This window comes from Chiloscyllium punctatum, chromosome 4 (assembly GCF_047496795.1).
Source record: "Chiloscyllium punctatum isolate Juve2018m chromosome 4, sChiPun1.3, whole genome shotgun sequence".
Lineage (NCBI taxonomy): Eukaryota > Metazoa > Chordata > Chondrichthyes > Orectolobiformes > Hemiscylliidae > Chiloscyllium > Chiloscyllium punctatum.
In genome coordinates, this window is record NC_092742.1 from 68,741,493 (window position 1) to 68,756,638 (window position 15,146).

At 40.1% G+C, this 15,146-nt stretch overlaps 1 protein-coding gene across 7 annotated transcripts in view; it reads right to left on the reverse strand.

Moving 5' to 3' along the window:
* npas3 (neuronal PAS domain protein 3) overlaps positions 1-15,146 on the reverse strand; it is a 1,321,930-nt gene that overhangs the window by 1,303,857 nt on the left and 2,927 nt on the right. For 3 of the 7 annotated variants that reach the window (XM_072568958.1, XM_072568961.1, XM_072568957.1), the window contains exons 1-2: positions 14,629-15,131; positions 13,639-13,677 (exon numbers count right to left, since the gene is read on the reverse strand). The exons of 1 other annotated variant lie outside the window; for it this stretch is intronic. In XM_072568958.1, coding sequence (XP_072425059.1) covers positions 13,639-13,677; positions 14,629-14,678 — 89 coding nt within the window. In that variant the 5' untranslated portion in view covers positions 14,679-15,131. Of the gene's footprint in view, positions 1-13,638; positions 13,678-14,486; positions 15,132-15,146 lie in introns of those variants that run through there. 3 more of the 7 variants (XM_072568960.1, XM_072568955.1, XM_072568959.1) reach the window with 3 other exon arrangements.

The following is a 15,146-nucleotide window of genomic DNA, read 5'->3' on the forward strand; positions in this document are numbered from 1 at the left end:
ATCCTGGAGTCTCCTGTGCAGCTGTAAAAACATTAGCTTCCTCTCTGTATTAATGAATCCCCTATTACCTGCCACTCTTCTTCCTCCCCTGAAGCAGCAGATCAACCAGTTGTCCCAATGACTTTGCTCTTCCTGCTAATCCCCAAGAAGTCATCTTCTCAACAATACCCAAAGTGGTATAATCTGTTGGTAAGGGGATCACACAGGGGTTTCCTGCACTATTTGCCTTCCTCTGCTCTTTTGGTCTTTACATGCATTGCATCCACCTCACTGAACATGTGGTCCATAATAATCTCAGCATTGTAAATGCTCCACAGTGAATCTGCCCACAAATCCAGTTACAAAATTCAGTTAGGCAGTAGCTACAGCCAGACAGAGCCAGCACACATGGTCACTAAGGACATGTGCATGAATGGCACAGTGTAGGAGGTGCTTATCACTGTCACAAGCTCTGCTGCCATAGCTCCACTTTAGATTAAGCTCTTCAATTACTCCCTTTAAAAGAACATTAATTATGTCAAGGACCTTTTTCCATTCCAAACACTCCCATTACAGTTTAAAGTCCCTACCTATCCAACTCTATTTTGATTTAATCCTTGCCCTCCCCTTCACTGTTTGATCATGCAGCATTGCCCTCTAAGGAGGGCACTGCTTGTCACTAGCCACTTGGGCGTTTCCTTTCTTCCTGGTTGTGGAAATTAAGTAAAGATTTGTACACTTTGTGTCTTTCACTGTGTCTCACACCTGCACAGACAATTTGGGTGCTGGAGAAAATATAAGCAGTTAAGCAGTAGTGTGGAGGTTATTAAAAAAATATATAAAGTCCCTATCTAATTTTATTTAAGCTAATGGACAACTCCAGTTCAATTAGTAGAACAAGTTGAAGTATTCACCTCATCCTACTCCAGATGTTTTCTAATTTAGAGCTATTTAAATATACACCCTACAAGTACTCACTCATTGAATTAACCACTGTCACTACCTGATATCGATCTCACCGCATTGTTTTCTGCAGAATTCCTCCCAGTTCTTTTCACAGCAATACGATTTGCTGCACAAACCTCCCAGTCTGCACACCTGGAACATGTTCTGGTAACTGCCCTACTTTTTACAGTAAACTAGTGGGGCTTATTTTACTAGAGCACAGGAGATTGAGGGGTGACCTTAAAGAGATTTATAAAATCATGAAGAGTACAGATAAGATAAGGCGAGTTCAAAGCTAGAGGGCATATTTTTTAAGATGACAGGAGAAAGACTTAAAAGGGACCCAAGAGGCAACTTTTTCACAGTGGTCTGTATGTGGAATGAACTGTCAGGAAGTGGCAGATGCAGGCACACTTCCAACATTTAAAAACATTTGGACAGGTACATGAATAGTAAAGGTTTAGAGAGATATGAACCAAACACATGGAAATGGGACTAGTTTAGCTTGGGAAACTTGGTTGGCACGAATTAGGTGGACCGAATAGTCTGTTTCCACCTGTGGAGACTTAACTGTACTAGGTTCAATGTTTTGTCCATTATCTTTTGTATCAACCAATATATTTTCTCCCTTGACTCATTTCTTTCAAAGGGTTTTTCGCATCATATCTGTTGTTTTCTGAATTTTGTTTATATATCAAATCTGTATCATTTTATTTTTGTACTGTCAAGAGATTCAGAGATTAGGCAACAAATTCTGGACAATAAAACACTTAAGGCAGTGCTATCAGGATGATTTATTAAGCAATAAAAGTTATACTTCAAAAGGTTATTGCCATCCTAGTTAAGAGGATTCTTGATTCCTACCCATACTAGTGGCACAAGCATCTTGTGATGCCTTTCCTCCTGCCTCTACTTATGTCATATGCAAATCTATGTGACATACTTCTCTAAAGCTGTTCTTTGCTGTCTGATTTTAAAAACTACATTGGTCTGTGAAACTGTCCCAGTTTTGTAAACAAATAATAGACCTTTAGCCCTTACACTTTCCTCTATTTGACTGATTGGTACACGTGATAGTAAATCAAAGTACAGTGAAAAGCTTTGTTTACGAGTAGTCCAGGCAAATCAAAGTAAGCAAGGATGTACAGAACAAAAGATTTAGATGGAGACATACAGATAACATTGCATGGGGTGTACAAGAGCGATCAATGTTAGCAAGGTCAGCATTATTTGAGGCAAGAGAGTCCATTCAATAGTCTAATAACGGCCAAGAAGAACCTATCCCTGAACCTGCTTCTGTATCTTCTGCCTGACAGAAGAGGTTGTAGGAGATCATTACCAGGGTGCAAAGGGTCTTTGATGTTGGTGGCCTTTTTGTGGCAGACTCCAGTGTAAATGGAGTCTGTGGATGGAAAGTTAGCTCTGGTGTTGGCCTGGGCTGTGCACACTACCCACTGTAGTTTTGCACAATCCTGGGCAGAGCAGTTGCCATACCAGGCCATGATGCACCTGGACAGCATGCTTTCAGTTGTGTATTTGTAGAAGTTGGCAAGGGTCCCAAAGGACATGCCAAATTTCCTGAGCCACCTGAGGAAGAAGGGCTGTTGTGCCTTCTTGACTGTCAGAACTACGTGGGAAGACCAGGACAGTTTGTCGATTATTGTCCATCCGAGGAACTTTATGCTCTCCACTCTCTCGATCTCAGTCCCATTGATGTAGATGGGGGCTGTGTTCACCTCCTTTCTGACTAAAATCTATGACTAATCCTTTAGTTTTGCTGACATTGATAGAGAGGTTGTTATCATTGCATCACATTACCAAACCGTCTACCTTCCTTCAGTATTTTGACTCATCATTGCTAGACATCCATCCTACTACGGCGGAGTCATCAGCTAACTTATAGGTGGCATTCATTCAAAATTTGTCAACACAATAATGGGAATACAGGGAGGATAGTAGGAGGCTGAGGACGCATCATTGGGGGACTCCAGTGTTAAATGTTATTGTCGACGAGGTGCAGTTACCTATATTCACCGATTGCAGTCTATTGGTCAGAAATCTGGGGATCGATTAACAGAGGGCAGAGCTGAGATCAAGGTCAGTTTGCAGGGGATAATGGTGTTGAAGGTGAAACTTTAGTCAATGAGCAGGAGTCTGACATAGATGTCTTTGTTGTCCAGATGCTCCACAGATGAGTGAGGGAGTAGGGATATGGTATCTGCTGTGGTCGTGTTACGCAAACTATAGAGCATCAAAGCTGGCTGGGAGACTAAGGTTGATGTGCATCACGACCAGCCTTCCAAAATACTTCATGATTATTGGGGTCATAGCCACTGGGCAGTAGTCATTAAAGTAAACTGCATGTGCTTTCTGAGGTAGAGATATGAGGTTGGCCTTTCAAAAACAGATGAGGACTACCGCTTGTCGGAGGGAGAGGTTGAAAACGTTGGTGAATACCTTCGCCAATGGGTCCACACAAGATCTGAGTGCTTGACCAGGGACACCATCCAGGCCCATCGCTTTCCGTGTGTTGATTCCCAAGAAGACCAATCTGACTTCTGCAGCGGTGACCAGGGGAACAGATGTGTCTGGGGCAAGCATCACCGCACTGCTAACATTCTGCTCAAACTGAGCATAGAAAGTATTGAGTGTGTCAATGGGATTTGTCTTTGCCTGCTATCTTGCTATACTTCATTTTGTATCCCGTAATGTTGTTTCGGCTTTGCCATCATGTGAGGGTGTCTGTTTGGTAGGTATGTGCCTCTCACCTGGTCTGGTACTTCCTCTTTGCATCCCAGATGGCTTTGCAGTGGTCATATCTGGATTTCTTGTATTGATCTGGATCACTGACTTGAATGTTGAAAGTCTGGCCTTCAGTTGGAATTTCCAGGTTCACCCAAGGATCACAATTGGGGAACACTTGGATTGACTTCTTGGGTGTGCAGAGTCAAAAAGTGTGGCGCTGTAAAAGCACAGCAGGTCAGGCAGCATCCGAAGAGCATGAGGGTCAACATTTCGGGCAGTCCTCTACGCATTTGCTAATGAAGTCTGTGATGGTGGTGGAGTACTTGTCTAGGTTTTCCACAGAGTACTTGAACACAGTCCAGTCCACCAATTCCACAGCCTTGGTCCTCGCTTGTAAGCTGAGAGGAGGAACACATCGCTGTGATCTGATTTTCCAAATTATGGGCGGGGTATGGTTGTGGTCCCGAATGTTCAGTCCTCTGGTGGGGCAGGAGATGTGTTGGTGGCACTTTGACAGCACCTTTTTGAGGTTGGTTTGGTCGAAGTCACAAGCCACAATGAATAGGGTATCAGGGAATTTTGTCTCTGGAGTTTTTGTAATGGTACAAATCACACATAGGGCATTTTCCCTACACTTCCCTGAACTCCCACTCTATACCAATTCGGCCCACAATGATAATGTGCAATGATCCCACATACCCTTCATGCCAGCACTCCACCCACTCCTCCTCGTTACATGGCCCCTTATCTTAACTGAATGTCAATATCACATCCACATTATTCCCTGTGGCTCCTTTTAGCCCCTATGTCAATGTTGTGTTAGTTCATGTCAACCCAAACACTCCACCCACCAGCCATTTTCCCTTGCATGCTGAATACCAACTTCAGTAATCCTGTATCTCCTATGGGCAGATCTCAGAGGTCATGTAGAGATGAAAGGTATTAAAAGTTTAAATACAGACTTCAGTATACTAAACAAAAACATTTGCCAATAAAACTTCAAATAGTATATTTAAATCCTTTCATATGTTTATTTATCCCATATAAAAATTAATATAATCCCACACCAAAGACAGGTGGCCCCTTATAACTTCTAAATAGTCAATCAAGCCATAAATTTACAAACCAGACCCATCCTTCACTCCATTATGAGAATGAAAGGTTGTGAATAGAGTCAAGCAATAATAATGTCGACACAAGTCAATTGAAATTGGATTCACCAATTACCTTCAACTCAGCTAATTTTGTTTTTCAAAATTAAAAGAGCAGGGGATTTAAATAACTTGACAGCTTCACAGACCTTGTTCACCTTTCAGCACTTACTCTACTCTAAATTATAAGTCACTGTTGGATAATGTTATTACTCCAGCAGAAGTGGGATGTGTTGAGCTTGACAATGAGTTCAGTGGCCCTATTAGGTTTGGGTTTCCCACATGTGCAAGTCATGTCTGGCCCTGTTCTCCTGGAAAAAACTTAATCTGTCAAAGGAGGGCAGGACCTCTGGATCCCAGATCCCAGCACTATTTTTGATATGGAACAGAGTCTCCACAATTCCAAGGCAATCAGCCAAAAGTTTTATTTTGAGTGTCAGTTTAGGGAGAGGGGCGATAAGGTGAAAGCAGGAGATGCTGTTATTCTGCAACTGTAATAGTAACTGTCCTAATAATGGCAGTGATAGAAAGATGGATACAAGGGCAATAAAGAAGCACAAGCATTGTGTTGGGAAGAATTTCTTAAATATACCAGCCCACTAGCTTTTGATGCAGTGAAGAATAACTAACTTAGAAGACAAATATTGAAAAAGACCAAGACAAGCTAAATAAACATTCATGCTTAATTTTTGCAGCTAAGTATAACACATAGGCAACAGCCAAGAAGCATACAGAAAATATATACTACTACACACAAATATGGCAACAGAAAACAACACATTCAATTCCAAGTCACCTAACTCTAAACAGTTTAACTGAGGGAAGGGTTTCAGATCCTCAGTTCCTTTTGTGAAGAAGCCCTTCCAGTCATACCTTCCAGTCAACCCTTCCAGGCTCCCTAAACTAACAAAGCAGTTAGTTTTCTCGACCTAACTTATAAACTCTTTCAGTCACCTTAAACAGGTCAATAATAACTCCTTCATAAACCTTATTAAAAGGGAACACAAAATCAAGTCATTGATGGCACAGTGGTAGTGTCCCCATTTCTGACCTTAGAAGACCTGGGTATAAATCCCACCTACTCAGCAGGGATGATAACTCTTGAATTGAAGATTGTTTCTGAGAAATATCTCTAACCATCAGATCCTTGAATACTATCATCTTATGTTTCGAAAGTCATTTGATATGTCGCTACATCTGGGCCAGAAGGCTCAGGATTAAATCCAACCCGCTCCAGAGATCTCTGCACAGGTTGATTAGCAAGTCTCTATGCTAACTATCCTTATAACATAACCACTTTGCCCCAGTATGTTTGGTGAACTAAACATCTCATATCTTACCAGGTTACACAATTTTCAACTCAGAGTGAACTTGAAAAGTTTTGCACCAATAGAGAAAAATGCAGATGACATCTCAGATTTTAAATATCTCAAACAACAATTTACGAACAGCCTGATTAAGACTCCAATTTCAATTGTTTGCCTTCTGGGCCAGAGAGATTGAAAGCACAAGAACATAATCTCATCATTAAAATAATCTTTGTACTGCTCAGCACCATCATTAACTTTGTGATTAGTTTAATTAATAATTAATGTGCAATGGCAGCAATTACTTGAGAAAACAATAGCTGTGTTGGCCTCATGAACCTCAAGAATAATGACAAATTTGGGATGATTTGCAACTCACAGGTATTCTTTTCTTTGCCACAAATTGCTTCACACTAATCATGGGTTGCACTTTAAACCTGTCACAACATTGCCAACACATTGCAGTAAAATGCACACAAACACTTGAGAGGGAGACACATTAATCTAACACTTAACCTAGTTTTTTCACCAAATTCCACATTTGTGAACAAAAACTTCAGGTCAATATAAACTACATCCAACCCTTTCATAATGACAGGCACTGAACCTCTAAATTTATTAATTACCAATAAATGATATCTAAAGACATGAACACAAAAATAGTGTAGTAATGCTTCATTTATGAGACAAGTTGCTACTGTTTGTTAATTTATGAAATATAGGTTCTTCTACCAAAAAGGAAGGCAGACATAGAGTCTGATGTTGACAATGTAAAAGCTAAATGTAAAGATGCTAACAAGATTACAAACCACAGTAAAAGTTGAGTTGACCAAAATACAGTTGAATTAAGCCATCTGTTCCTATAAACACAACATTCTCTGAATAAGTTTCATGAACACTGAAATACAGCAACAGTATGTGGGAGAAGAAAATGTCACCAAAATTAGTCTCCTCAGGATGGGAAAACGAACAATAATATAAAATTGTCCAATATGGAATATTGCATGCATTTCTGGTCTCCTTCCTACTGGAAGGTTGTTGTGAAACTTGAAAGGGTTCAGAAAAGATTAACAAAGATGTTGCCAGGTTTGGAGGAGTTCAGCTATAGTAAGAGGCTGAATAGGCTAGGTCTGTTTTCCCTGTACCGCTAGAGGCTGTGGGGTGATCTTACGGAGGTTTATAAAATCATGAAGAGCATGGATAGGATAAATAGACTAAGTCTTTTCCCTAGAGTGGGGGAGTCTAGAATTAGACAGCATAGGTTTAGGTGAAAGGGGAAAGATATAAAAGAGACCTAAGGGACAACGTTTTCACACAGAGGAATGTGTGTGTATGGAATGAGCTGCCAGAAGAAGTGTAGAAGCTGGTACAATTACAACATATAAAAGGTATCTGAATGGGTATATGAATAGGAAGGGTTTAGAGGGATATGGGCCAAGTGCTGTCAAATGGGACTAGATTAGGTTGGGATATCTGGTCGGCATGGGCAAGTTGGACCGAAGGGTCTTATCCATACTATATATCTCTATGACTCTATGATTCTATGTAGCAAAGCCAGCTTGTAAATATTAGTCATTGTTCCACTGAATATTCACCAAACAGGAAACTCAAAAGTATTGTTTTAGATCAGATGTATATTTCTCAAGCAAATAACATTATGATACTATTTCTACACAATGCATTCAAATATCATGGTAGAACAAAGTAAAAACTAACATGTTTTTGGAAGACTTCTGTGACAGCTTTAAAAACTACATTACCCTGGCTGCATCATCAAGTTCTGGTTTAAAACCATTATGGTTAAGATGATACAAAGCAATTAGATGGATTAAGATACTCTTAATCAAACTATTCAGAGATGTTATTACGCAGCTCTGGAGCAGGTAAGACTTGAACCTTGGCCTCCTGGCTCAGAGATACAGATACTACCACTGTGCCACTACAGTCATCAATTAAGTGGTTTTAGATATTTTAAATCAACCTGTTCAGTGGTGCTCTGATATATCTCTCGAGCTGTAAGACTTGAACTTCCGGTCCAGAGGTGGGAATACTATCACTGCACCACAGGAGCCCTGAAAGTCACTGTATATATTTTTAAGCAATCTATTCAGGCATGTTACAATATATGTCTGGGGCAAGTGATATTCGAGCCAAGGCCCTCTGGTCCAGAGATAAGGCATGACTGCTGTGCCACGTGCTCACACAATGTGGTGGATTTAGCGAACAAGTCTTCATTAGCATCACTTGGCTTTACAGTCATTCCTCCGAATCTGCAACGATTCCATCTCTGAAACCCCTTGCAAATGATAAATTCAGGAGTGTGGGACTTAATTATTTATACTAAGAATAGATTATAGCTCTGGACCTCAAGATTATTTTCGGATATTATTTTTGGGTTAAAATAAACACTAAAACATCAGAAATAAAAATGTAATATTAATAGAATATTACAATACAATTACAGTGTATTGTAACAACAATAAAAGCAAGATGTTCTACTCACAGAGGCTGAGCATTGTTGTGGGTGGTTACTGAGTGTGGGAGGGGCAAGGTGGTGCAGTCATGCCTCTCTCCCAACACTCTCCCCGATGGTGTCCTCCACCTCCACCTCATCAAAATTTTCTCGACCTGTTCATCTTCCTGAGCATCTATGGCCATTCTCACGCTGGCCGGAACAGGTTATAAGAATTGTGTTGGTGTAGTTTGTCATGCTTGCCAGTGTAAACACTTGAGAAGGTCGACTTGGGGAGACTTGCTGCCTCGACTGCCCTCTTGAACTTGAGGCTCTATTCAAGTATGGGATCAGATTCTTGTAGCTCCTTGCAGATGGTGTCAATGGTATTAAATAAAGATAAAGTTAAAAATCACACAACACCAGGTTATAGTCCAACAGGTTTATTTGGAATCACTAGCTTTCGAAGAGTTGCTTCTTCATAAGGTCACAACCGCCTCATGAAGAAGCAGCACTTCAAAAGCTAGTGATTGCAAACAAATTTGTCATTTTTCATTGTCATTTATCTCAAGAGGGTTGGAATATAAAAGCTCCGTTGTGCTACTGAGACTTTATAAAGCTCTGGTTAGACCCCATTTGGAGGACTGTGTCCAGTTTTGGTCCCCACACCTCAGGAAGGACATACTGGCACTGGAGCGTGTCCAGCGGAGATTCACACGGATGATCCCTGGAATGGTAGGTCTAACATATGAGGAACGGCTGAGGATCCTGGGATTGTATTCATTGGAGTTTAGAAGATTAAGGGGAGATCTAATAGAAACTTACAAGTTAATACATGGCTTGGAGAGGGTGGACGCTAGGAAATTGTTTCCGTTAGACGAGGACACTAGGACCCATGGACACAGCCTTAGAATTAGAGGGGGTAAATTCAGAATAGAAATGCGGAGACATTTCTTCAGCCAGAGAGTGGTGGGTCTGTGGAATTCATTGCCGCAGAGTGCAGTGGAGGCTGGGACACTAAATGTCTTCAAGGCAGATATTGATAAATTCTTGATGTCACAAGGAATTAAGGGCTATGGGGAGAATGTGGGTAAGTGGAGTTGAAATGCCCATCAGCCATGATTGAATGGTGGAGTGGACCCGATGGGCCAAATGGCCTTACTTCCGCTCCTATGTCTTATGGTCTTAAATTTGTTGGACTATAAATGGCGTTGTGTGATTTTTAAACTTTGTCCACCCCAGTCCAACACCGGCACCGCCAAGACTTAAATAAGGATGACAGTTTTGCTGAAGTCAGAGGCTTGACCATGGGGAGATCTTCAATGTTATTGTCACTGTCATTCAGTCCCTCATTAGCCATCTCACCTAACTTATTTGTTGGTTCTTCAGCCGTTTGGGTCTGCATGTCCTTGCTCATGTCTTTGAAGCCTTCCCCTCTGATCCCCTTCGCCAATCAAAAGAAGTTTTTGATGACACCAATGCTGGGGAAGCCTTCAAAGTTGGTCTCACAGTCAGACCTTCTTACAGCAATTGCTAATGGTGGTCTGTGAGACACTCTTCCAAGTGATGGGGACAAGTCAATTACATCAGAGGTGTTGGGTTGCTTCCAAAAGTCTATCATCATCAGGTTTTCATCTGTAGACATGGTTTGGCAGGTTCTGGGTGTAGTAGCTCTTGAATGCCTTGTTTCCATGATCGAATGACTGTAATCAACAATGAGAGATTGGGTGGCATGGAGAGAGCTTTAATGTTGGCGTGGGCATATCTGATCCTCACAATGAATCAGTGCATTCTTGAGGATGGGAAGAACTTTGAAGGTGAGGTTCTTTGACTAGAGAGCTCGCTCAACTTCTGAAATGTGACAGTTATTAAACCAATCCCAGAAGATACAAGCAAACATCCGAGCCTTCTTGCTAAACTTCCAATATACAAGTATACGGTTCTTGTTCTTCCCCTTTGGATGAGAGGGTTTTCAGCACAGGAGAATATCAGTGGCTTTCACTTGCAATTTCTCCTCGTAGTGGGACCAAGCAGCAGCATAGCATAATTTTTGAAAGCCGTGAATCGTGGAACTTTGGTGACTTGCTTGGTGATGTATGTGCAGGACCCCTTTTGCTTGTAAAAAAAGCTGGTTTCATCGACATAAATATTTGCTTGCTCCTATATCCCTTCTCCTCAACCAGCTTGAGGAACATTGGCATGAAAGATGTGATGGCCTCCTGGTCAGCAGAACCAACCTCCTCACTTAGCTTGACATTGTGAAGGTCATAGCGATTTGTAAACCGTCCTAGCCATCCCTTACTGACTGTGAGAGGCTTGACGTCCTGCACATCTTTTGTCAGGTGCTCACAGATACACAGCGCCTACTGCCACAGGGCGTAACTGTACACTAAGATCTTGCTCTCCGTCACAATCTCCTCTATTAACAAATTTCTATCTCTTTTCTATCATCTCGTAGTGGATATTCCACACTACTGATGCCACCTTAATACTTGGAGGAACAGATTCATTCACAGCTTTTCCTATTTCGGCCTTTTTGCACCTAATTGACCAAACTCATGGAGGCTGAAATCAGCCTACAGCACTAGCCAACATACCACTTTGCAATTTATCCACCACTTTCACCTTTTCATTCAGCTTTCATCACCATCTTCTTGAACTAAGGCACACCAGCACTACCACTTTGCATAGGTGCCATCTTGGAACAGGTGTGAGTGAAATCAAGATTGGTCATGGATAGGTGAGTTTTGCTCACAGATTTTGAATGATTGCTTACTTTTTTGGCGCGAATCGAGGAATTCAATTTTATGAGTTCACAGATACAGGGGAATGACTGTACTTTGTTAGATCAATGTTAATGTTAAATAACCTAAACAATCTGTAGCATTGGGCAATTTGAAAAATGTTTTGTTATCCAATACAGACCATCAGTTATATGATGTTACTTCTTTTCTTTTTGCTCCTATTAAATTTTACTCATTTCTTCCAACTCTCACAGAACCTTCCAGGTTTTCTTTTGATGCACACTTCAAGCATAAAGAAGGTACTTAAGTCAACAAAAACAAAAATCCTTTAAAAAAAAACTTTCTGGTATGGAAATGCTTTGTTTCTGCTTGATATATCCTTACTGAAAAACTTCGCTGAGTTTAAAAAATTGTTATATTAAAAGAGATTTATATCTTTTCTTGCTATTTAAAATGTGTAAAACCTCAGTAACAACCTTATCAAATTGCTGTTTTCTGGCAAACTTTAGAAACAAATTTTAAAATCTAAGTTAGAGTCAAGCAACTATGTCCTTTCAAACAAAATGCCAGACTGACAATAATTCTTTAAAACAGCATTCTCAGCATAAGAAAACCAACATGATAGATTTTTAGAAAATACATACTTTACAGAAGGCAAAATTGTACTTGTCCATACTTACATATCATTTTAAAACTTTTGTTATCCATATATTGCATGTTTGAAAAAGATGTTAAACAATCTAATTTCATTGCTCCATCAACAGCTCCACTACTTCTCCAATGACTATAAGAAATTACAATTACAATTTCTATTATAATCATTTGTTGGTACAGAACTCAAGTATTCTGAGAAGAAACACACTTCATCAAAGATTTTCATCTTGCACTCAGAGAAATGACAATTGTCCTGATGAGTGAAAGACAAAAAGCTTTGATTAAATGATTTGATAAAATGCATCTTATTTATATTATCCAAAATGATACTTAAATAGTATCTTAACAATCTTAGTTTGAGGTTTTCTTGGAATCTGTTGTACAACAGAATTTATCAAAAATTCCCCAACTGTTGATGACTAAGACATTAAAGTGTAAGTAGTAAACTGTACTCAGAGTTTAATCAAAATATCCATTAGACTCGTCACAGAAATCAGCAATGCAATACTGCCTTTGATAAGTTGACCAAAAACATGACAGTGTAATCGTTATGCACTTGCTTGATCCCAATATGGTGTTTTCAAGAATTAGAAATGAAGACAACTATCCACAGTAAATCAAATACAGTGGAAAACAAAAAGATATGAAGCACACAAATCAACTTGCTTGTTTTTCTCTGGGGTAACACACCACAATTAAATACTAAACGATATAGCTACTATGAGCTCTGTGATCCCAGTCCAGCCCATTTCATTTTGAATAATTACATCTCCACAGCCTGATGAGCAGGATCATTCAAACCAGCTTTTAAAATGACAACATTGTTGCAAAGAAATCAGAATCTATTAAGAAGCATCAAATTAAATATATCCTCCAACAACTTCTATCAAATTTTAGACGACGTGTGATTTAGTTCCACTCTCAAATAGAGTAGAATAACAAATCACACTTTGATTTGCCGTCTCAGAATACCAAATGGAGACAGGTGATAAAGAAAGCTCTTATGCACAAGCTGTGAAGTTTCTCCTCAAAATTAATTCCATCTTGAAGAATCCAATCTCTGATAAATTCCCAGAATAGCTTAAAAATATACCTCTGTGCTTCAGTCTTGAAGATTACGAAGGCTATCTTTCTATGAAAGCACTTACAATAATACTGCTTCAGCAGAGAGAGGAAAAAAATGCACATTTGGAATAGTCAACTGTAAGTTCTTACTGTCAATCTGAGCCTGTATCAAAGTCTCAATAAGGCATTAAATGACATATTAAAACTCGCACATCAGTCTACCACAACAGGATTTGAGAGTGCATTTATAATGTGTGTATATAATAGCAATTTATCAATCACAATATTTCACTTTTTCCATTTGATTCTGACTTGCCATACACAAAAACTCATTGATGGTCTCACCTTTTCTCACTCACTGTTGATCCTCCTAAACTTAAATCATGATAATCTACTATTTAAATTGATATTGTACAGAGGTATTTGACTTTTTGATAATCCCAGCCCTGCTTCAAGTAAGATTTCATGAATTATCTGAAATGATAGTACTTTCTATTCAAAATGGGGATCTAACGAATCAGATATACATGTTGTATTTCCGTGATCCTGACTCTTTTCATCTTAAATAAATCCTCCAATAACCATACATTTCATACCTTGGCATGACTGAAGCTTGGTAGCAGAATGAAGGTCCTCTGAATAAAGCAGAAAAAATTAACAGAAAAACTTTGAGTTCTTCAGAAGGGCTACTGCCAGTACATTGAATGACAATATTTGAATAAATGAATGTACAACCCACATAAACCTATCCTCCTCTTGAAACCTAGCAAATAGTTAATCTCCTCCTCAGCGATATGATTACACCTCAGTGTCAGATTAAATTTAAGCATATTCTGTGCATCGTAAATTAAAATTATTGCTTTAATTTGCTGTGGTCCCAGTTTATTTTTATATCTTCTGCTTCATTTTTTAAATGAATTTCCATTACTGTATGTTACTTAATATTGTTCGTGGTCCAAGCCCAAATAAAAATTTGCTAACATTTTTAAAAGTTTTAGCACTATTTAAATTTTGGCTGATTACCTGCCTTTTTGGATTCCCGTTAATAATTTTCATTTAAATGTTTCTGTTTAGTGTATGTTGTGTTAGAGTGTTAATTTTGCGGTTCAGAACTACTTCCTGCTGGTTTATGCAAATATAACATTAACCCTCGCCTCATACAACCCTATTACAACAGCAAGCTCCTGTCAAAGAAAGCTTCTCTCCAGTTTGGCCTAGTAAGCACCGAGCGGTAATGGTGGCCTCTGTAATGTAATGTCATGGGCCCTGTCTCTGCAATGTAATGAGAGGAGCTTAGGAAATGAAACAGTCTGCTTTCTTTCTGTGTTGTAAAAATTGAAGTAGAGCAGGTAATGCTTTGAGTGAGAATGTGGTTCTTCGCGTTACGAATCCCGATGGGGGAGTGGGGGGCGGAGGGTAGCGGCTTTCAAACCCGGCCACTTACCCCGGCTCCTGAATATCGCGAAGGTGGGGGTGAGGTTGCGGTGGCACTCGGCAGCAACTGGAAGGTCAAAGGGAAGCTCCCAACAAAGTATCATGGCAACAAAAAATACTGAGAATCACGCCACATAAACAACTGTCGTTACCGTTCACGTCTTGAAGGGTCGTGCTGGAAGCCTTGCTTGGTGGGCGCCATTTTTCTCGTCAGCCGTTACTTTGCTGTATTTTGTTGTTTGATTTTTGTTTTGCTTTTTTTTATACTGGTTGGGGCCCAGTGGTATAGTGCGGAAGATACGAATACTATTTGAGGAAATCCATTGCGGAGTTACGGTTAAGTCCAGTCCAACTGTCTGGCTCCGGGATTACCAGCCATCAGAGAGAAGTGAGAAGCGCTGTGTGCAGAGCTGGACTCAGGGCCAACCAGGATGCCAAGAAAAGTAAAAAGAGCCTTGGCTGCACCTCAAATAATCCCAGATATATTCCATGGTATTAAAGCTGCAGGTGTGAATCCAGAAACAGCGACTGGCACAATCACAGCACTGCACTTTTCCGGGGAGTTTCGATTTCCATCGCAAGAGAAAGTCTTAACTGCATCTCTCGATGCTGTTTCGCTGCCCGTCTTTCGCTCGCTCTCTTTCCCAGGGACACATTACTGTAACTGGCG